The 22,431-nt window shown below is 43.6% G+C and overlaps 1 protein-coding gene across 2 annotated transcripts in view; it reads right to left on the bottom strand.

Moving 5' to 3' along the window:
• CFAP52 (cilia and flagella associated protein 52) overlaps nucleotides 1–7,034 on the bottom strand; it is a 52,660-nt gene extending 45,626 nt beyond the window's left edge. For both annotated transcript variants that reach the window (XR_012083773.2, XM_072990393.2), the window contains exon 1: nucleotides 6,888–7,034. Coding sequence is in view for 1 of the 2 variants with exons in the window: in XM_072990393.2 (XP_072846494.2) it covers nucleotides 6,888–6,954 (67 nt within the window). In the remaining variant the exon portion in view is untranslated. The remainder of the gene's footprint in view (nucleotides 1–6,887) is intronic.
• Between the last annotated feature and the right edge of the window lie 15,397 nt (nucleotides 7,035–22,431).

The raw sequence follows: 22,431 nt of genomic DNA, 5'->3' as shown, positions 1-22,431 counted from the left end.
GCCCAACACACTGACTCTACTGCACTTTTTGTTTGAGCTGTATTCTACAAGTGTTTCTTAATGCTTCCTACCACTCAGATTTTCTCCCAGTTTCCCATTGCACTCTTTTCTACATAGACATTAGGGAACATACTGCACTGAATGTACTGAGTTTGATCTAGTCTGTAATCGAAAGGTAGAACTCAAGACCTTTTTGTTCCACATGGAATGACTCCCAGTCCATTCTAACTATGAGCAGAGATCTGAGAGGTAGAAGGATATGGTTCTCAGCTGCTTCAAATATCTAATCACAGCATGTTTGTATAAAACAACAAAATCAGCGTACAGAACTCTATGTCTCCTGTAGCTTCTGCAAAATGTTGAAAGAATTCCTTTTCCACAGCCTGGACCACAATGGGATTGTTGAAAAATCCAGCACTCAAACATTCTCTAGTTACCGGTAGTTCTGTATGTCTTTGAGATCGAAACCCGTAAATCCACTGACTCTCTGTAAACTAAAGTCTATATTCTAGGTTCTAATAAAACACTTCAGCCTGTAACTACTTACTTTTGAGAAACCACACGAAGTTTTAAATATTAGGCCCATGTAAAGACGATGCTCTAAAATTTTGGAAAGAAATTTCAGAAAGTCCAATGAGACATAACAGGAATGCCTCATGGATTAAGAACATTTGTAAAGAAACTCACAGAAAACATATGGGTGATATTCTAATAATAACTGAAATTATTAAGAGGCAAATAAAGACTGTTAAAAACCGGAGTGCACCTGGTCCAGATGAGCTGCATGGGTTTTGATTAAAGCATTAACAAGTCTCCATCAACACACAGCACTGCAATTTAATCACCTCCTTCAAAATTCTACAACCAAAGATTCGATGAGAACAGGCTGCATATTTCTGATAATAAAGGATCATCAAAAGGGCAATGAACCTAGTAATTATCAGCCAATTACATGCCTTCCAATAACATTCAAGCTTCTCACAGGAGTATTTGCAAGTTCAATATATAATTACTTAACTGAAAACTCCCTATACCCAACTGAACAGAAAGGGAACTTTAAAAAGTCAAGAGACATGAAAGATCATCTACTTATTGATAAAATTATCCTTAAAAAAAACGAAAAGACAAAAAAACACATCTTAATATGGCCTCAATAGACAATAAAAAGGCATTTGACTCTATCATACCCAGCTGGAATAATAGATTGGACCCAAAATGAATTAGAAGATTTGGATTGAAAAATATGGAAACTAATAAAAATGTATCACACACTACTTCCAAAAATTGATGTGGACAGATTATATTTACCTTGAAAAATTGGAGGCCATAGATTACTGCAAATATAGCATGTAGCAGAGGAGGAAAAAGAAGCCTAAATGGTGTAATATAGTACCACTAGAGATAAATTACTTAAGGCAGTGAAAATGGAGAATATTTTGAAAACTACAGAAATAAAGGCGCAATATAAGAAACAACATTTTGAAAATAGATTAAAAAGTTGGAAAAATAAACTACTACACGGACAACATCTGAGAAATATTGATCAATGGCATGACATTAACTCATCACGGGCATGGTGAAAGCTGGGGACCATTAAGAAAGAAACTGAAGGCTTGATTTTTGCTGCACAAGAACAAGCACTGCAAATACACAGACAGCATGTGCTATGAGCAATTCTCTTGAAGAAAGCTAGGAGCTGGCTGGGAATGAAGGACGGGGCTGCTCTAGGCAGGAGGGTTCAGTCATGCTGCCAAAAGTGACAGGCTGCCTCTGACAGAATTATGGAACTGGAGAGCTGGAAAGGAACATGTCACAGTCCAGCCTGCCGAGAGGTAAAGCTCAGTTTTCAGCCTTCAAGTATAATAGATGATTGTTTGTTATATTTCCAGCCCATCTTTTCTAGGCACAAGGAATATTAACCTACATAATCACTAATAACTGATAGGAGTTGAGGGAGGATCTCCAAGGTGGGTGACTAATCTTGTAAAAACTATGGTTTGTGACCTGTCATAACGGATATTTGTTCCATTAAAAATTGTATGATTCTCATACAGTGATGAAAGCTAATATCCAAAGAATGAGTGCTAGAAGTAGACAACATCGTGCACACAAAAGTTAAAGAACCAACAGAAAGATATCAAAAGACTGAAGAAAATCTTAAAATCAAAATTAAATGGGGAAAATACAATCAAAGCCATAAACTATATAAGTCCAATAAATAAATAAATAAATAAATAAACAAACAAACAAACAAACACATGGGCCGTTCTACTAATTAGATACTCAGCTGGAATAATAGACTGGACTCAAAACGAACTAGAACAATCAGATTGCAAAACACAGAAGCTAATAAACAGTGGACAGATTATATTTACCATGAAAAATCAGAGGCTCTGGATTACTGCAAATACAGGAGGTAGTAGGGGAAGAAAAATATGCCTAAATTATTATATTAGTACAAGCAGAGAAAAAATTACTGAAAGCAGTGAAAGTGGAGAATATGTTGAACAATAATATATTGAGAACAAAGGCTCAATATAAGAAACAGCAAGTTGAAAATAAACAGCTGGAAAAATAAACCTCTGCAGGACAACACCAGAGAAATATTGATGCAAAGCACAATCATAATTCAACATCAGCATGGCTAAAACTGGGGTCCCTGAAGAAAGAAAATGCAGGCTTGGTTTTAGCTGCACATGAACAAGCACTCCAAACCAACGTGATGAAAGCTAAGATGGAAGGACTTACAGTAGTGCTAATAGCAAATGTCGACTCTGCCAAGAAAAAGATGAAACTGTGTCACACCTCATCTGCGAATGTCCAAAGATTGCACAGATTACAAAGTTAGACATGATAGAGTGGCAAAATTAGTGCACTGGTCATTATGCAAAAATTATAACTTGCTGGCCTCCAAAAATCCATGGGAACATTAGGTAGAGAAGGTGTCAGAAAATGAGGAAGTCAAGATCTTTTGGGATTTCCAGATCCAAACAGACAGACACCTTGAACATAACACACCAGACATAGTAGTAATAGAACAAAGAAATGTCCGGATTACTGACATTGCAATTCTAGGGGATGCCAGAGTTGAAAATAAAGAACTGGAAAAACTAAGAGTATAGAAACATGGCAACTGAAATATCTCACCTCTGGAAGAAACACACTTCAGTGGTCCCCTTAGTCATTGGGGCTTTGGGAACAATATCAAGAAATTTCACACAGTACTATAAGCAGTTGCAGATCTCAGAAATCACACTACCATCAGAGCTACAAAAAACGGCAGTACAGTGGTGCCCCGCATAGCGAGGTTAATCCGTTCCGGATTAACCTTTGCTATGCTGAATCGTCGCTAAACGGGTAGGGAAAATGTATTGAAACACATTAAACTTAGTTTAATGCGTTCCAATACCTTTCTTACTTACCCGTTCAGCGAGGATTCCAATTGCCGGCAGCCATTTTCGCGCCCTCGCTAAGTGAGGGCACGGCGTGAAAACGGCTGCCGGCAGCCATTTCCGGGCTTCCGGCGGCCATTTTGGAGCCGCCGAACAGCTGTTCGGCGGCTCCAAAATGGCCGCCACAATACCCGATCTTCGCAATGCGGGTTTTCCCCATTGCGAAGATCGGGTATGTTTCCGTATAGCGATCCCGAAAAAGGGATCGCTATACGGAAACATCGCTATACGGTGCACTCGTTAAGCGAGGCACCACTGTATTAGGAACAGCATACATACTGCACTGCATCAACAGTTAAGACATACTTAGGTTTTTGGTTAAAACTTGTGTCTGTTATATAATACCAGTCAATGTGTTTATAATTTTGACTGTGCCTGGAGTTTTTGAATAATAATAACAATAACAATAACGATGATGATGATGTGCTGCCAAGTCAATTTTTACTTATTGTGACCCTTCTCAGAATTTTCTAGGTAGAGAATTGTGGCGTTTATCCTGTGGCCCCTGCTTGTTTCATCAAACCCAGAGCTCACAAAGGTATCCCAACATGCCTCTTGACACGCTGCCAGCAGTTGATATCTTTATCAACTTATTTTTCTGTTGAAAGACTAAGGTCGATCCAGTACTGACTTTTTAACAGAAACAGGTTTATTGATTACACTTGGTCTCAGGAATAATTCTTAAGCACATTCTTAAAGTTCTACAAAGCTTCAATATTTTTCTTTAATCTTTTCTATATTAATTAACACAAGTCACACTCTGACTAATCACTGCCTAATCACTCCTCAAACCCCCCCAAAACTATCCCTTCTCTTGCTCTGACTCTGACTGAACTTCTGTCCCTTAGGCTCCGCCTCTTCAGCAGCCCCCTTGGCTCCGCCTCACAACCACATTAACATACAACTTATGAATAATGCATAACTTGTAATACATAACTCCACAGCCAGAGACCTAACACATTGAGCCACTCAGCCAGCTTATCAAATCTAAATTTAGAGTAAGTAGCCCACTGCTGCAATAAATAAATAAATAAATAAATAAATAAATAAATAAATAAATAAATAAATAAAAAACCACTACCCCACAAAGTATCAGATGGTACTGTTAAGGCTAACAAGTTTTATTTGGTCTAATAGCTTTCATGGACTGAGGCATAAAAAGTTACTCTTAAAGGTGCCACATAATTCGCCATTGTTTGCGCTGAAACTGTCATCTTTAAAAAGCGAAAGACTTACAAAGACTGCCCACAGACTCAGAGGTCCACTGATTTGCTCCCCTGAAAATCTAAACCAAGGGAACACATAAAGCGGTTGGATTTAGTGATAAAATCTCTGGCTGTTTTGAACTAAATTAGCCAGCGTTTCCTCCCTCCAGCTGTTTCAGAACAGCAACAACAAATTAGACTGCTAAAACGAAGATACTCTGAGTATGAAAGGACAATGCACTCAATCCATTTGTGACCAAGCACAATGGGGGAACCAGTGGATATTATCTGGATTTTCAAAAGGTGTCCCTCACCAAAGACAGCTGAGAAAACTCCACAGTCAGGGGATAAGAGGGCAGGTCCTCTTATGGACTGAGAATTGGTTGAGAACCAGGAAACAGAGAGTAGGTGCCAACAGGCAATTTTCACAATGGGGAAAGGTGGTGTGCCCCAGGGATCTATCCTGGAACCAGTGCTTTTCAACCGGTTCATAAATGGTCTGGAGACAGGGAAAACCAGTGAGGTGGCCAAGTTTACAGATGACACAAAACTTTCCCGGATTATGACGAGAAGGGATTGTGAAGAGCTCCAGAAGGATCTCTCCAAACTGGGAGAATAGGCGGAAAAATGGCAAATGCATTTCAATACATGAAAATGTAAAGTAATGCACTGTGGAGGGGAGGGAATCAAAACTTTAATTATCAGTTAATGGGTTCTGAGCTGTCCATGACGGATCAGGAAAGAGATCTTGGCGTGCTGGTGGACAGCTCAATGAAAGTGTCACCCCAGTGTGCAGTGGCAGTGAAGGCCAATTCCACTAGGTATCATTAAAGGGAGGATTGAAAATAAAACAACCAACATTATAAGGCCATTGTACAAAATGCTGGTAAGGCCACACCTGGAGTATTGCGTACAGTTCTGGTCACCACAGCTCAAAAAAGACACAGTGGAACTGGAAAACATGCAGAAGAAAGCGACTAAAATGCTGACTGGGCTGGGGCTCCCCTCTTATGAGGAAAGCATAAGAGCACTTGGGGCTCTTGAGTCTAGAGAAAAGGCACCTGAGGGGGACATGACTGAGATGTATAAAATTAGGCAGGGGGTGGATAAAGTGGATAGAGGGAAGCTCTTTTTCCTCTCACACAATACCAGAACCAAGGGACATCCACTCCAATTGAGTGTTGGGAGAGTGAGAAGAAACAAAAGAAAACATTTACTCAGTGTGCTGTTAGTCTGTGGAACTACTTGCCACAGGTTGTAATGATGACATCTGGCCTAGATGCCTTTAAGAAGGGATTGGACAGATTTCTGAAGGAAAAGTCCATCACGGGTGACAAGCCATGAGCGGGATGTATAATCAATATCCAGGCTTAGAAGGAAGGGACCTCCAAATGCCTGATGCAGGGCAGGGGTATCAGGTGACAGGTCTCTGGTGGTCTCGTGTGCTCCCAGAGGCATCTGGTGGGGCCACTGTCAGATACAGGAAGCTGGACTAGATGGGCCTTTGGACTGATCCAGCAGGGCTCTTCTTATGTTCTTGTTCTAAAAGAAATTGTGAGCCTCAATCCGATGCATCCTATTTTAAAATTCTGAGCCTTTTTGTTTTTACACCTGGTTAATAGATGGAACAAAACAAAACAGTACTGTAGATCCTAAAAGGCTAGAGTCTGTAAACCCTATTCTATACTCAAGGCAAATGATCATTGTTTGTGCATACTATTACTGCATGAAATAGTCACAGCACTTGAGTATAAAGTCACAACACAAAGAACATTCTTTATTGAAACGGAGACCTAGTCATACACCCCTGACTGCTGACATTTTAAAGGTTGAAGTCTTGAAGCTGGAGTTAAGGAAATTGAATGGCTGGCTTGCATCCGTGGGCAAGTTTAAATTAGGTACATACATACCTAGGACGCTTTAAATGCTTTTGTCCCAATATTTCTCTCCCCCCCCCCCCCAGTAGTTAAGAAAATTTGGGCACAGGGCTAGAACAGGTGCATATACGTGAAAAACGAAGAGAGTGTTCTTGCGCACTTGCAGAGGCCACGTATTCCCCGCCGCGCAACCAGAGGCCGTGGCTTCCCCTTCCCGGGGGTTTTGTCTCCTAGGCAACCTTGAGCCCCCAGCGCGGTCTGCCTTTCCGATCCAGCGAGGACTTGGCCTTTCACGGGTGTCCCAGTCCCGCGACACCACCCGCCCCGTACTCTCCTCTCCTTTCTGTCAGTACCATTGAATCCGATGATCGCCTCAAGCTGAAGTCCGGACAAATTGTCATCAGCGGGCTCGGTCGCCATTCCCTCTTAGACGCTCAGCGCCTAGGCCAGCGGCTGTATACGCCGGTTGCCCGGGAAACGGCACAGGCGCGCCACACGCACTCCCCCCCCATCCCCGGCAAGTAGCGCGTGCGTAGTAATGCCATTTTCCCCTGGGGAGGGGGCGTGGCCATGAGCTTGGGTGCGCCTTGGAGCGACCGGCGTGGCGAGGGAAGGTCTACCACTGCTTGATGTGTGTATCCACGGAGGTTCACAGGGCTGGCGGGGGGGGGGGAGCCTCGCCCCCTTAGGGATACAGGGAAAGGGCAACGCGGGGTACTGTTGACTTCTGAGGAGCAGCATCTGCATCAGTGGCGTGAGTACTTTCAAGAGACGTTGAAAATACCCACGCCACTGGGTACAGCAGTGTTGTACTCGATTTTCAGTAGCGAATGGCAAGGGAAAACAAAACAAAACAAAAAGCAGGACCGAAGCCATGCTTACTAATGCATTGATTGGGGTTTACTACCAGAAAGAATGTTTCACATTGGAGATTTAAAGGCATCAGTAATGGTCGGGGTGTGGAGAAACCATTGGAGGAAAGGTGGTCTGGATTAGTCATATTTAATCTGGAGGAACCAAACGTGGAAGGCTGCTGTTAAGGACAAGAGTTGGTGCCACATGGCCCCTTGGTGAGAACCCGGGCTAGACACGTGTACAGTTGAAGGACATGGGTGCTACTGCAGTTTTCCATTCTGTACACATCAAACTGTAAATGGACAAAATCGTTCAGGTTACCGCTTTCTCCATATTTTTTAGGATTCTGTTAAAAGAGTAATGCCAGGATCAAATATTTATAGAAACTGCTAACAAATTCATCCAAAGTGTCACTATGGGGAGCCAGGAACGTGGCAAGGCTCCTAGCTGGACTCGGTGATTCATTGTCAAGAGTACATTCTCAGCACTTTGTCCTTCGTGTGGAGCAAAGCAATCATTTTAATAAACTAAAAATGCCTCGAATAACTCTGCCTCTCCATCTCTTTCTCTCTCTGTTTCTTCCACTTGACCTGCCTCCCTTCCTTCCAGCTACAGTAGGGAAGAAAAGCCTATGTTTGATCGGGGCTGTCCTACTTTCAGGCAAGCTGCCACTTTTCCCCCCTTTTCCTGAGGTAGGACAGGCAGCCAATTATGCTATCTTTGACAAGTGCCAGTGTGCCTGCCCTACTTTATGAGGCATCTGTACCTGTTCCAGCAAAAGGAACAGTTTCTCATTAGGAGTCTCTGAGCGAACGGTGGAAATTGAGCAGCCTGTATCCTCCCTTACTGTGCCTTCAGAGCCTTGTTAATGACTTGATGTGTTGCTCAGTTCATGGATCATTGGTCTCCACAACACCTGAACGAACCTGGGGAAGGCCTTGTTTCTCTTTTTGCCTCTTTCTATGTAAAATACACGTTTGGTTCCTCCAGGTTAAATATGACTTTTTGCTCCCCTCTATGCAACTCCAGGAGGCAGTGGAAGACAGGAGGGCCTGGCGTGCTCTGGTCCATGGGGTCACGAAGAGTCGGATACGACTGAACGACTAAACGATGATGCAAAATGTGAAGTAGGAACCTCCTCTATTTAAGCACAATAGATAGTTTTGAAGCACAATGGAGAAAAGCAGAGCCAACTCAAGATATTTGTGGTTGTCATCATTTGTTCATGGGTTGCTTTTCAGAATGGATACTTACAATTAAAAAACAAAACCAATTAAAAACAAAAAGAAGGGCAGGGTAATAGGCGTAATTACTGATAAAGCGCGGACTATAATGAGACAGTAGGGCACATGCATTGTATGTGGTGCAAGGTAGTGTCTTTTCTGTTTCATGTGAGGTTTAGGGATGTTTTTTAAAAGGAAGACTAGAGATACTTTCACGTCAATGCAGTGTTGTTATTTTACATGCCCAGAAACTAAAGAACAAAGGCAACATTAACTTTCCCCCACAAGACAGACTGTCTTGCAGCTGTTTACATTGTGTGTTTTTAGTTTTACAATGTGACAGAAGTGTGTAACATTTTAGTTTGTTGATGAAATTTTGAAAATTCTGATTCAAAACCCAGAGTCTAATTCATCCTGAACATTACTACATGTTTGTGCAAATATGATTGTTTACACCAAATAATAACATTAAAATATTTAAAAATTATTGTCATTTCTGGTCCCAAAAAGGACTGCTGGGTCATTTGCTGATCAGCAAAATTACAGTGTGACACTTCCGGATAGGAAGGAGTAGCTAACTCTATGCCATTGCCCAGAGGATGACTGAGTATACTTACAATGCTTTCCACTTTAGAGGGAGACTCCTTCTATGTCCCCTTATTTCTATATTTATATAATATTTATATATTAATGTATTTCTATATTAATCAAAATTATCATCATTGTAGAAATGACATTATTAATATAGAAGGTATCTTTTTATCTTAAAAAAGAACTGTTAGCTTCATTTTGTCGTGAACCAAAATGAGATATTTTCTATGTCCAAATTACTCTCAGAGGAACTGATCAGCATCAACCAAAGGCTTCCAGGATATGTCTAGTTGTTGAGAGGTAGCACATACAATACAGAAATAAGTCTTTTAGTAAGACTAGGTGGTATAGTCCTCTCAAAAGACTTTACTGAAGAGGACAACATATAAATATGAACCTACCCGGCAGTTAAAATCTAGCCAGCGGGCCCTTTTGAAAGAGCCGTCCCTTAAGGAGGTAAGAGGGACGGCTTGTAGACAAAGGGCCTTTTCGGCAGCTGCCCCTAGACTATGGAATGCCCTCCCGACTGAGATTCGTCTGACACCGACGCTGATGACATTTCAGCGCCAGGTCAAAACCTTCCTGTTCCAGAAGGCTTTTAATTGAAATAATATTAGCTGTGGGTCCGATGGCAATTTTTATATATATTTTAATTGCATTTTAATTGTTTGTTTGTTTGATTGATTGATTTGTATCCCGCCCATCTGGTCTATGCAATTTTTATATTTTTTTATGTTATGAACTTTTATTGTATTTTAAATGTTGTAAGCCGCCCAGAGACCTTTGGGTAGTGTGGGTGGCATATAAATTAATTAAATAAAAATAAAATAAAAAATAAATTTTGGTGGTTGAACTGGCTGTGTATATAGGAACATCAATATATAAATCACTTAATATATCATTCTGCTTTAAGAAGCTGTAGCAACCCCAGACCTACTGGAGTATCCCACCCTGTAGTTATGCTGCCACCAACCATTCGCTCTCCCAAGTCACCCAGACCAGGAATGGATTTTAATAAACAAGAGAACAAGGTTTATTGAAAAAACAAACAGGGTAAATAAAAGGATCAGGTAAATAGGATACTGGAACTTGGTATAGTCCCAATCATACACATACAACTGATTGGTTCCCACGGAACACTTTAAGGTAATGCACAGACCCTGAACCTATCCGTTCTGGCTACCTAGATAGAAACCTGAACCTATCAGGTATGTACTATCTGACGAACAGTTGTACTCAGTCTGACCCACAGACTCCAACTCCACTTCTCCACCTCAGCTTCCTTACGAAGGACTTCCCCCAAATATATACAGTACAGCTCCTCCCCCCTGATGTCCCGCCTTCCACTCCCCATAGGATGGAACTTTCCCTCCAAACCCATGACAGACAGGTACCATCAGTGCTGTATGTGACACCTCCCCCCTTTATAAGTTGTTTTGCGGGGGAAAAGCTAAAGTGCTTTTCTCCAAAAAAAACAACCAGGATCAAAACACATAAACAGTTATACATTCTAATACAATCCCATAACCCATACTTACTCACTCTAGGTCAAACATATCACTTATGCATTTATACATTAATATTTGCAATACATTAAGTTACCTTTATTAATACAAACCAAGCCTGTTCAATAAACAGGTACATTTAACTTTTGGTCACCAATATACACAGTCCATGGTTTCTTCGCCGTCTTCACTCGTCGGGTCTTCTTGACAAGGCGTCAGCAACACAGTTCATTGTCCCTCTGACCACCTTCACTTCAAAGTCAAAATCTTGCAGGTTTAAAGCCCACCTCATAAGTTTACTATTATGTGTTTTCATTGTCTTTAACCACTGCAGTGGTGAGTGGTCAGTGCACAGAACAAAATGTCTTCCCCAGATGTAAGGTTTGGCCTTCTGAATCGCGTATACTATGGCCAGGCACTCCTTTTCCACGGTTGCCAAATGTCTCTCACCTTTCTGGAGTTTCCTACTCAGGTAGGACACTGGATGCTGGTCACCATTTTCATCCTCCTGGCAAAGAACTGCTCCTACCCCGCTGTTAGACGCATCGGTGTAGATGATGAACTCCCGGTCGAAGTCGGGAGCACGCAGCACTGGATAACGGATGAGCGCCTCCTTCAACCTCTGGAACGCCTCCTCACAGTCGCTGGTCCACGGGATGCGGTCATCAGTCTTCTTCCGCGTCAGATCGGTCAGCGGAGTCGCCATCTCGCTAAACCTCGGGATGAACTTTCTGTAGTAGCCCACCAACCCAAGAAATGATTTGACTTTTTTCTTGGTGTTGGGTCTGGGCCAATCACGAATGGCTTCTATCTTGGCCTCTAGGGGTTTGATCACTCCTCCCCCTACTATGTGACCCAAGTATTTTATTTCTGGGCTACCCAGCTGACACTTGCTTGCCTTTACTGTTAGCCCTGCTGCACTTAACCTCTGCAGCACTATCTCCAGGTGTTTCAGGTGATCTTCCCAGGTATTGCTGAAGATCCCTATATCGTCAATGTAGGCCACAGTAAAGTCACTGAGCCCTGCTAAGGTCTGGTCCATCAGCCTTTGGAATGTGGCTGGTGCATTTCTGAGACCAAAACTAAGGTCTCTAAACTCATATAGACCGAAAGGGCTGCAAAATGCGGTCTTTTCCTGATCCCTGGGATCAATCCTTAATTGCCAGTAACCCTTTACTAGGTCCAAAGATGAAATGAACCGACAACCCCCTATGGTTTCAATCAGGTTGTCTAGCCTGGGCATTGGGTAGGCATCAGGAGTGGTTACGCGGTTTAATTTCCGGTAATCTACACAAAATCTAATGCTCCCATCAGGCTTGTCCACCAGGACTATCGGAGAGGACCAACGACTAGAAGAGGGGACGATTATGTTCTCCCTAAGCATCTCGTCCAGCTCCTTCCGCACCTTGTCCCTATAGGGTCCCGTCACTCGGTACGGGGATACTGCTTGCGGGGGTGCATCCCCTGTGTGGATCCGATGCATCACTCCCTTCACTATCCCCGGCTTATTTGAAAAAACCTTATGATATTTAGTGAGCAGCACTTTTAGTTCTTGCTGCTGGTCTTGGGTGAGTGCAGGACTGATCTTCACCTCATCTGGGTTGTATTTCACTTCCCCTCTACCCTCCCAGAAGGGCAATTCAGCTTCCTCACTCTCAGCTGCTTTTATGGCAAATAAAACCCTCTGTTCCCCTCTGTAGTAGGGTTTCAGGGCATTCACATGTACCACCCTCCGTGCTTGGTGTTCCTCCTGTTCTATAAGGTAGTTCAGGTCCGACATCTTGGAAATGACCCTGTATGGTCCTGCCCATTTGAGCTGCAGTTTGTTCTCTTTGCAGGGCCTAAGCCAAAGCACTTCCTCCCCTGGGTTAAAGTGCCTCTCCCTGGCTTTCTAGTCATACCAGGTTTTCTGTCTGACCTTCTGAGCTTGCAGGTTTTCTGCTGCTAGCTCTAGGTTTCTCTTCAGGTCATTCATTAAAGTGTCTATATACGTCACAACATCTTGTGGGTCACCCTGGGTGATCTGCTCCCAATTCTGTTTGATCAAATCAAGTGGACCTTTTACTTTTCTCCCAAACAAAAGTTCAAACGGACTGAACCCGGTACTGGCTTGGGGCACTGATCGGTAAGCAAACAAAAGGGATTGCAGCTTCTGGTCCCAATTGTTTGGATTCTCTGCCAAGTAAGCCCTAATCATGCGCATCAGAGTCCCATTGAACTTCTCCGTTAACCCATTACTTTCGGGGTGATAGGCAGTGGTTTCCTTGTGTTTAATTCCACAGATTTGCCATAACCGTTTCATGAGCTTTGATGTAAACGATGTGCCCAAATCTGTGAGTATTTCTGAGGCAAATCCCATCCTGGACATATACCCCACCAAGGCATCTGCCACTGTGTTAGTTTCGATGTTAGTCAAGGGAATGGCTTCGGGGTACCTCGTGGCATGGTCCACAATGGTGAGAATGAACCGGTTCCCCCTCTTTGTGGCCTTGGGCAAAGGTCCCACAATATCCACTCCTATACATTTGAACGGGGTGTCAATCACAGGCAAAGGGCACAACTTCGCTTTGGTCCTGTCACGGTTATTCCCCTGCCTCTGACACACATCACATTGTTTACAGAACTCCTTGATCTGCTTCCCTATTTCAGGCCAGTAAAAATTTTGTGTGATTCTCTGCTGTGTTTTGTTCACCCCCAAGTGCGCCGCAAACACGTCAGAGTGCCCCCTTTGTAAGATCATGGGGCGATACTCTTCAGGTACCACTAGCTGACTTCTGATCCCATCTCCCCCTTTTGAGACATTCATCAGGGTCTCTCTATATAAAATTCCCTTTTTCTCGTGAAATCTCGCTGGGGTTTCAGGTGTTAGCTGGGTGTCTGTCACCTTTTCAAAACACTTTCGGAGAGTGGCATCTGCCTTTTGCTCTTGGCCAAATTTGCTGTCTGTGGTTAAGGTTTCTGCCACAGCTTCGGGACTACCCTCATCTGCTTCAGCCTCGGGCTCTTCAGTACCCCCCTGAACTGTCCCCGTGGTGGCTTGTGAGCGTGTAATCACTAGCACCCGTTTCAGATGTTCAGCCAGGTCATTTCCCACGAGCACGGCTGCTGGCAGAGTCGATGAAATCGCTAGACGCCAAACTCCCCTCCAGCCTTGAAAGCTCACAGGTACCTCAGCTACTGGCAGTGAGATCACCTGCCCCTCAATCCCTGCCACCTTCAGGCTCTCATTTGGGATTATATGCTTCCTAGGAATAATGTCTGGATGGCACAGGGTCACCTGGGAACAAGTATCCCTTAGCTCCCTATACTGATGGTCAAGTATTCCTACGTCTACCCCAGCGGTCTCAAACAATTGCGAATCTGTCCTAACTAGTAAGCAGCGCTTGACCTCCACAAGAGGACCATTTTCCCCAGCCTGATCAGCAGATGTAACTGGTCCAGAGTGAGTCGCCATGGCAACAGGCTCCCTCAGTGGCAAGGAGCTTTGCTCTGCCTGGACACAGAACACCGCTTTTGGCTTGGTTCCACTCAAATCATGAGGCAAATTTCCCTTTAGCTGCTTTAATTTCTCACACTCTGAGATTAGATGGCCCTTTCCTTGACAGAAATAACATTTTCTGCTGTACTTGGAGTCTTTCTCATCTGTTTTTGGTTTTCCCTCCAAAATCTGAGGTCTTAGTGGTTTTATGTCAGAGGGCTTCCCTTCAACATGGGCCCCTCCCCCTTGCTGGTTTTTCCCTGGTCCCTGAGAGTACCTGCTGTAGGTTTCTTTGGGCTTACCCACAGTTTTCCCCTCAGCACCTAAGGGCTTCCTTATTTGGGAAATAAAATCTGCGATCTCCGCCGCTTCTGTCACAGTTTTCGGTTTCCTCCCTCTCACATGGAACTTTAGTTCCCCATGCAGGACTGAATAAAATTGCTCCAGCGCTATCAGGTCTTTGAGCTGCTGGAAGGTCTCTGTCCCCTCCTGAGACAGCCATTTCTCTAGCAACCTCACCAGTTGGGCCCCCACTTGGGTAAAAGTCTGCTCTGGTTTTTTTTGTGAGCGACCTGAATTTTTGCCTCAGCTGTTCAGCATTTATCCCATGCCAGGCAAACACCAGTTTTTTAAACTCAGCGAAGTCTTTCAGCAGTTCCACTGGCATCTCTGCATAGGCTTCTGCCAGGCTGCCACTGATTAAAGATTGCATAATGGTCATCTTCTCAGTTTCCCTTACTGAGAAGTCCACAAACGCTCTTTCCACGAGGGAAAAGAACACCTCAGGGCAATCTCCCTTGTTGTACACAGGGAATTTCTTCAAGTCAGTTTTAGACAGGCTGCCTTCCCCATTCCCTGGGTTCCCCTCATTATTATTGTTATTCCTATTTCTACTCATTATTTCCAGCTTCTTCAGCTCAAACGCCATTCTTTCTAACTCAAATTGTCTTTGTTTCTCCCTTTCCCTTTCCTCCATTTCCCTCACCCTCAGTTCATGCTGTTGGGCTAGGAGCATTTTTCTGAGTTCTGAGGTGAGTTCTCCCGTGCTCTCATCCTGCACTGAGCCAAATTCCTCCTCAGAACCTTGGTCTCCCTGTGGTTCTCTCACTTCCCCCATTTCTGCCATTTGGCTTCAAGTCAAGGGCATAATCCCCCCAGACCAGGCTGCCTTCAAAAGTCACGCCTCAAAATAAAACGACGACTTTTTTCCTTTTGCCTCAGAAACAGCCTTCTATAGACTGCTGCTGTCCCTCCAGCACCCACTTGCAACTGTTGCCAGACAGAATTCACCCCCTCTGCTAGGCCTCTCAGCAGACAGGCTAGATCACTGTTACTTCACGCAGCATTGCCTCAGCCCTTTCCCGCCAAAACGGGTTGCCTCAGAGCTCCCTAATCTAGTCCCCCAATCTGAGTTTGCACGTTCTTCCACTAGCCTACCTCCCCGTGAGGTAAGCCTAGAAGATTACCTACGCACCCTCAGATTTTCCCTGACTAGACCCCCCCTTGCTCTGGGCACACTAGCCAAGGCTTTGCTGGACCACTGGGCAACTGGACCAGTCGGATCCCACCCGCTGGACACCAATAAATGTAGCAACCCCAGACCTACTGGAGTATCCCACCCTGTAGTTATGCTGCCACCAACCATTCGCTCTCCCAAGTCACCCAGACCAGGAATGGATTTTAATAAACAAGAGAACAAGGTTTATTGAAAAAACAAACAGGGTAAATAAAAGGATCAGGTAAATAGGATACTGGAACTTGGTATAGTCCCAATCATACACATACAACTGATTGGTTCCCACGGAACACTTTAAGGTAACGCACAGACCCTGAACCTATCTGTTCTGGCTACCTAGATAGAAACCTGAACCTATCAGGTATGTACTATCTGACGAACAGTTGTACTCAGTCTGACCCACAGACTCCAACTCCACTTCTCCACGTCAGCTTCCTTACGAAGGACTTCCCCCAAATATATACAGTACAGCTCCTCCCCCCTGATGTCCCGCCTTCCACTCCCCATAGGATGGAACTTTCCCTCAAAACCCATGACAGACAGGTACCATCAGTGCTGTATGTGACAGAAGCCATCTACTATGGCTTTGTCTCTGTGCTTCTCCAAAGCAGAATATACTGTTGTCACGTGGTATAAATCAGCGCATGCCAAAAAAGTGGAAGTAGCTGTTAATGAATCATGCAGGATTATTACTGGCTTCCTGATATCTACCCTCATTGGAAAAAAAATATATTATTTGTCACTGCCCCTCTGGAAGTATCTCAAGAGGTGCTAGCAGATAATGAATGAAATAAGGTAATACAGCACCAAATCCATCCATTTCATGGACCCTAACTCCCTAGATGATGGTCAAAATTGAGGAAAAGTCTTCTGTATGCATCTCAAGCTCTAAATTTTAAACCAGAAAACACTAAGCTAAATCTAAGGAGAATAAAAACAACTCACCTTGCTGAATGGATGAATGCTGAAGAATGTCTCCCACCAAGAAAAGACTAGCTGGACCATCTGGAAGCCACTTAATAGACTTGGAACTGAAGCAGGAAGATTAAAGAATAATACAGTAAAGTAAAATGGGGCTTTTGGATGCAGGACAAATTTTCTGTGAAAATAGAGAAATTCAATCAACACAGCATTTTTGAGCATGCAATTTATACCCCATCATATGTACTAAAGAAGATCTAGTAAATGGCCAAAATAATGCTTTTGAAGTAGCCAGCTTCTAGTCAAAAATATTCTAATCATTTTAACATTTTAATTTTGTTTGAACTTTATATTTCACCTACACCTATAATTAACATCACGTCCATAATGTTAAATTGTGCAACGCTCTATGAATAATAATAAAAAAGAGGTGTTGGATAGCTCAGTGGTTTAGGTCTCTGACTGTGGAGCCAGAGCTTGGGAGCTTGATTCCACACTGTGCTTCCTTGACGGGCTGAACTCAAAGATCCATAGGGTCCTATCCAGCTGTACAGTTCTAAGAAGAAGAAAAAGGAATGTTTTTAAAGGATAAAAATGCCTCATAGGTCACAATACTTTATTTTGGGTGTCAGTCCTGGCCTGTGCAGGAGGGTGTGGGTCAGGATGAGTATCAGGGTTGGCATTATTGGGCATCTGCTGTGGCTCACGTCATCATGGGTGTAATGCTGCTGATCTCTGAACACTTAATCCTTCTCCTCAACTTTGCTGCTCTTGCCTATTAATCAATCAGACCAAATGATTTTATAGGTGTGAACAAAGCCAGTGGTGAGAACAAGCACCAGTCTCTGCTTTCTTTTCTGGACCATGGCGTGGATTAGGTCTAGAGGAAAAAGAGCAAGCAATCTGGCTATGATGCCAGTGATGAGGGAGAAAAGCCACTCAGTCGGGTTTCCCAGTGAAGGCTTTTTTTTCCAAGGGCTAAAATCTGATACATCGTTGCTTCCAGTCTGGCCAAGTTAAATCATAAGAGCAGTGCAGTATTTTGCCAAAATTATATCTAGAATGATTTAGACCAGTGGTTCTTAACCTTGGGTTACTCAGGTGATCTTGGACTGCAACTCCCAGAAGCCTTCACCACCAGCTGCGCTGGCTGGGGTTTCTGGGAGTTGCAGTTCAAAAACACCTGAGTAACCCAAGGTTAAGAACCACTGATTTAGACCGTGCTCTGAAAAGGATAGGGTTGCAAGTCAATGAGGTGAATAATTCAGAAGAGTGAGTTAGGTTGAGTGGTGGAGATGCCAGAACCTGTGTTTCATAGCCGAGCAATGATTTGAGTGTACATTCGATACCCAAGCTACTACAGCACTCAAGCTAATATATTACACTGACAGTCTCCAAAGAAGAGTGTGTCATCAGAATTCCTCCTGGGCTACTTGTCATTCCAAACTGACTTTCATTTTGGAATTTGTGTTGCAGTCCTCTGACTGTTTGCCAAGAATTCTTGAGCTTGATCCATGCAGTCCTGGTCCTCAAGCTGAAGAAGCTGACTAAGACTATTACAAACAAACAAATAAATAAATTACTAGCATGGATAAATAGATGTCTTTATTCATAACATCAGGAGTCAACACATCCTCATATCTTCAAGCTCATGTTTTTCACTAATGGTGATGAGAAAAATAATCACACCAAGAATCAGCTTCACAGTCTAGTTGAGGCGATCCTGGAAGAAAAAAGAGCTGTCCTTTCCAGCTGGCCCTGCCATTAGGCAGAGTGAGATAATTACATTGGATAGCAGATGCTAAAAGATGGGAGCAGCATTTTGAAGGACAGGACTGTGTGTGCCATGTGGCCCACCTTCCCCCAACCTGGTGCTGCTGTGTGGTAAAAAAAAAGCAGAGTCCTATAACTAATATTAAAGAAAGACTCAGTAGCCAGTCCAGTCAGATTTTTTTTTTTTACATGGAGTGGAAAGGGGTGTAATTTTGCTGCATCACATCAGGCAACAATAAGTGGCAGAGATACTTTATTTCTAATGCTGTATAAAATGTTAGTCCACAACCATGGGAAGATGGGTGTCAGGTCAGCCTCTTATACTACTCACGTCATCCCCTGAGATTTCAGGGTCAACAACTGAGACCAAGTGGTAGTTTCTCATTATGTCGTTGGGCAGGGCAGGTGAGGTTTGGGATGGAGGTGTAATTGCTTCTAGGTAAAAAATAACATGAGGGAAAGAGGCACAGAATCTGGCTAAAACTTGGATAACCAAGTATTATGGCAACACAGAGCATTTTTGGGTGACTGGGCAGGTAGCAAAATGCACCCAGAGGATGAAGCAGTCACTGCCCTTCCTACTAGGCCTCACATCCCACTAGGCACACATTCTGGGTTTTCTGGGTGCTGCTGTTGCTGAGACTTGTAGAAGGCTTACTACCTGCCAACGAGAGAATTTTCTTATGGCTCCATAAGCCGGTGAAGCTTGTACAATAAGAAGACTCAAGAATGGTGAAACTGGTGCTTCAGTCCTTCCTGCCAAATGGCATGTGAGACCCAAGTCAATGGACTCACCCGCTTTCTCTCTAGTCACCTCCCTTTGCTCCTGACTTTTTGATGCATCAAAACCCACAACACACATAAAAAAAATCTTCAGACTGAGCCAGGGAGGCAACTAGAAGTGAGTGGAGATCATGTTCAGACTTCACAACTGCCTCAAACACTAAAATCAGACTTTTTCTTCCTCAGCACAACTCGCCCTGAGATTTGTCTCTCTACCTGGAGATCTGGAGAAGCATAGCAATTCCCTGAGGTCTGGCAACTCTAGCAGATACATCTACCTTGAAGCAATTTCAGCAGCACACAGAGAGATTTGTGGACCTCAGGGAAACAAAATGTGAATTTAGTTCAGTATCAGAGGCAGTATAGCTGTCAAAACCAAGTTGTTGGGCAGCATGAGCAGGACAGTGTGGTCACCCTTTGGGCTTCCTAGACGCATTTGGTTGACTACTATGTATGTGATGATCAGAATGCTGGGCCAGATGGGCTTTTTTGGCTGGAGTCAGCAGAGTTCTTCTTATGTGCATTTTGGCATTGATGAAGTGGCAGTATTTTTCAATTTACGTAGGGTAAATATCAATAATTATTTCTTATAACTCTACCAAATGGGATAAGGGGATGGAAACCAGCTAACTTATTTACCCCCGTTTGGAAGTAATACTGTACAGCACAGAGTTAACTCCAGGCAAGTCTCTTGTGGCCTTTTTAAAATCTTGCACTTGGGCTATACAGTAAAAGGGTCAGGGAATGCCAGTTCTGCTGCAAGTCAACGTCTTGACGTAGTTCACCTGTCCCCCAGAGCAGGTCATGCAGCCCATCAATTTCTAGGCATTAGCTAGATATCTTTAGACTTCCATTCCTGTTCAGTTCCTCAGAACTATCTTAGCTTCATTTGAAATCACCAGCCTGATATTTTTCAAGTATTTTGAGCACAACCAGGAAAAACAAGTATGTTTTTTCTTTAGTAACAAATCAGCTCTCTTATGGCTATGAGGGTGCACAGAACTGGCCACTTGGAAAGATTCATCTAAACTGCTCAGATCCAGAACATGTAACAATGGGCCGCAATTTATGGCCATGTATATTTCTCCCACCCACCCCCTTCCTCTTCTTCTTAGTTAATTTCAGAAGGAATCCAATGATTTTGCACTAATGGAAAGGTCAGTTGACAGGTTGCTGTCATCACCCAAGGGGTGCCCGAATGTGTTTACAGTCCTCATATTCTTTCAAGAAGCTCTTTCTGTGTCCCCCTTTCCTCCATTGGGGCACATCAAAAATATCCCAATAGTACCTTACTTATATAGCATATAAAGTATAGGTTTGTGGAATTTCCCAGAAAACGCAGGTTCTGGTTAAAATATAACAGACTTTTGGAATAGCTTAACTAGGGTGATTGTATCAAATTTCATGTTTCCCTGTGGATTGCAGTTCACATTAGATACAAACACTGTGGTAACTAGTATTTCCATAGCATTTTTCTGTCCTACATCTTCGGCTCTTATTTTTTGTATATCTTAGCACGACACGTTCTCCACCACTCCTCCATCACACATGCCTCTGTATGTCTCTTTTGGCTCCCCCACCTCCCCACCCCACCCCGATCAACCGTTGTGTTGCCCCGGAGCTTCCTCCTAGAAACCTGCACTTATTCTGAAATCTACATGACTCTAGCTTTGAGCAGCCTGCACAGTTTTATATTTCCTTGGACTGTTCTTCATTTTCATCCTGTATTGCCATAGCCTTTTCTGAAAATATCACCTTGGGCTGTATTGATTAGTTATGTGTTCAGCTGATGGAAAAAGAAGCACAAAGGGGAGGAGGGGAAACTACAATCAGGATGATAAGTATAGACAGCGAAGACATTTTCCCAATGGGTAGCTGCATTGTTTTGCTGCAGAAACAGCAAAGAGTTGTTTTGTAACTTTAAAATAACCAATTTTGGGATAAATGTTTGTGGACTAGAGTCTACTTCATCAGACGCAGGAAGTATTGCCCTCAAGGAAGTACTGTTTTACTAGACGGACTTTAAAACCCATATTGCTCAGCCCTGTCAGCGCATTTTGTGCTTTAACTTTTAATGTTTATGCATGTACTGTTACTAGAGTTTGGATAGCAGTGCAGTAGCCTCTTTTGTATTGTGACAATTACAATACAGCTTGCCTTGTGAATATATGGCTCAATGAGAAGAACGAACAGCATGCTGCTATATTTATTCATCACTGCAGTCTGGAATAATACTGATATGGGGAACGGTTAGCAGCCATGAAGGCCAAAGACAATTCTATTTTCATTTTTTGAATAGGCGAATTAGGAAAGCACGTCTCTCTGCTCTCATTCCAAAAGTAAAAGCATTCACTCTTGAAGAGGAAAGACCCATTTAGTTCTTTTATTGACATTTCCTTATACACCCAGCAAGATGCCCAGAGGGTGTGCAGAAATGGTAAAAAGCATGCAGTCCAGAGCAACCCAGTCACCAGATGTCTCTTGCCTTTTCCTTGAGAAGGTCTGCAATAGCTCAGGGCTATTCAGAAACCTCGTTTTGACCACAGAGACGGGCTGCCAGTTAGTCTGCCTGGGCTTGTAGCCCAGATAGAAACTACACAGGTGTGCTGAACAAACTGTGGCGTTCACCCAGGTCATGAATATTCATATGCTATTTGCATAGATCAATGGGAGTGCTGGAGGGGCGGAGCCATGAGGTGTAAGAGATTCCGCAGCAGCAGGAGGAGTTTAGATAAGGTTTAGATAGGGTTTGGACATGGAGAATTAGAGTGTTAGAGCGGAGGTCCCCAACCCCCGGTCTTCAGCCCGGTGCTGGTCTGTGGCCTGAGCCAGACCGGGCTGTGGAGACAGACTTCCCCCACCAACCCCTACACACACTCTCCCCTGCACAGCCCATTTGCACCTGCGTGTGAGTGTGCCTGCACAAATGCTGCACTGCCCTTTGCAAATGCACACAAGTGTGCACACACCCGTACAACACCGTTCCTTTGCACATGTGCACGAGTGCACGTGTACAGAGGGGTGTCCCACCTTCCCCGGCCGGTCTGCGGGGCTAAAAAGGTTGGGGACTGCTGTGTTAGAGAGTGGGGAGAGTTGTGGAGTTTGGACAGGAGAATGGTGGTTGAGGGTGGATAAAGAAGAATATTTGTTTAGGAGTTAACAATGTTGCTGGTTCTGTCAACACCTGTATCAATAAACATTTTCTGTTTGGTTCTTTTAAAATGACATATGGCCTGGACATCTATCATTAAT

Source organism: Pogona vitticeps, chromosome 2 (assembly GCF_051106095.1).
Source record: "Pogona vitticeps strain Pit_001003342236 chromosome 2, PviZW2.1, whole genome shotgun sequence".
Taxonomy (NCBI): Eukaryota; Metazoa; Chordata; class Lepidosauria; order Squamata; family Agamidae; genus Pogona; species Pogona vitticeps.
This window is presented reverse-complemented; position numbering and strand designations above follow the sequence as displayed.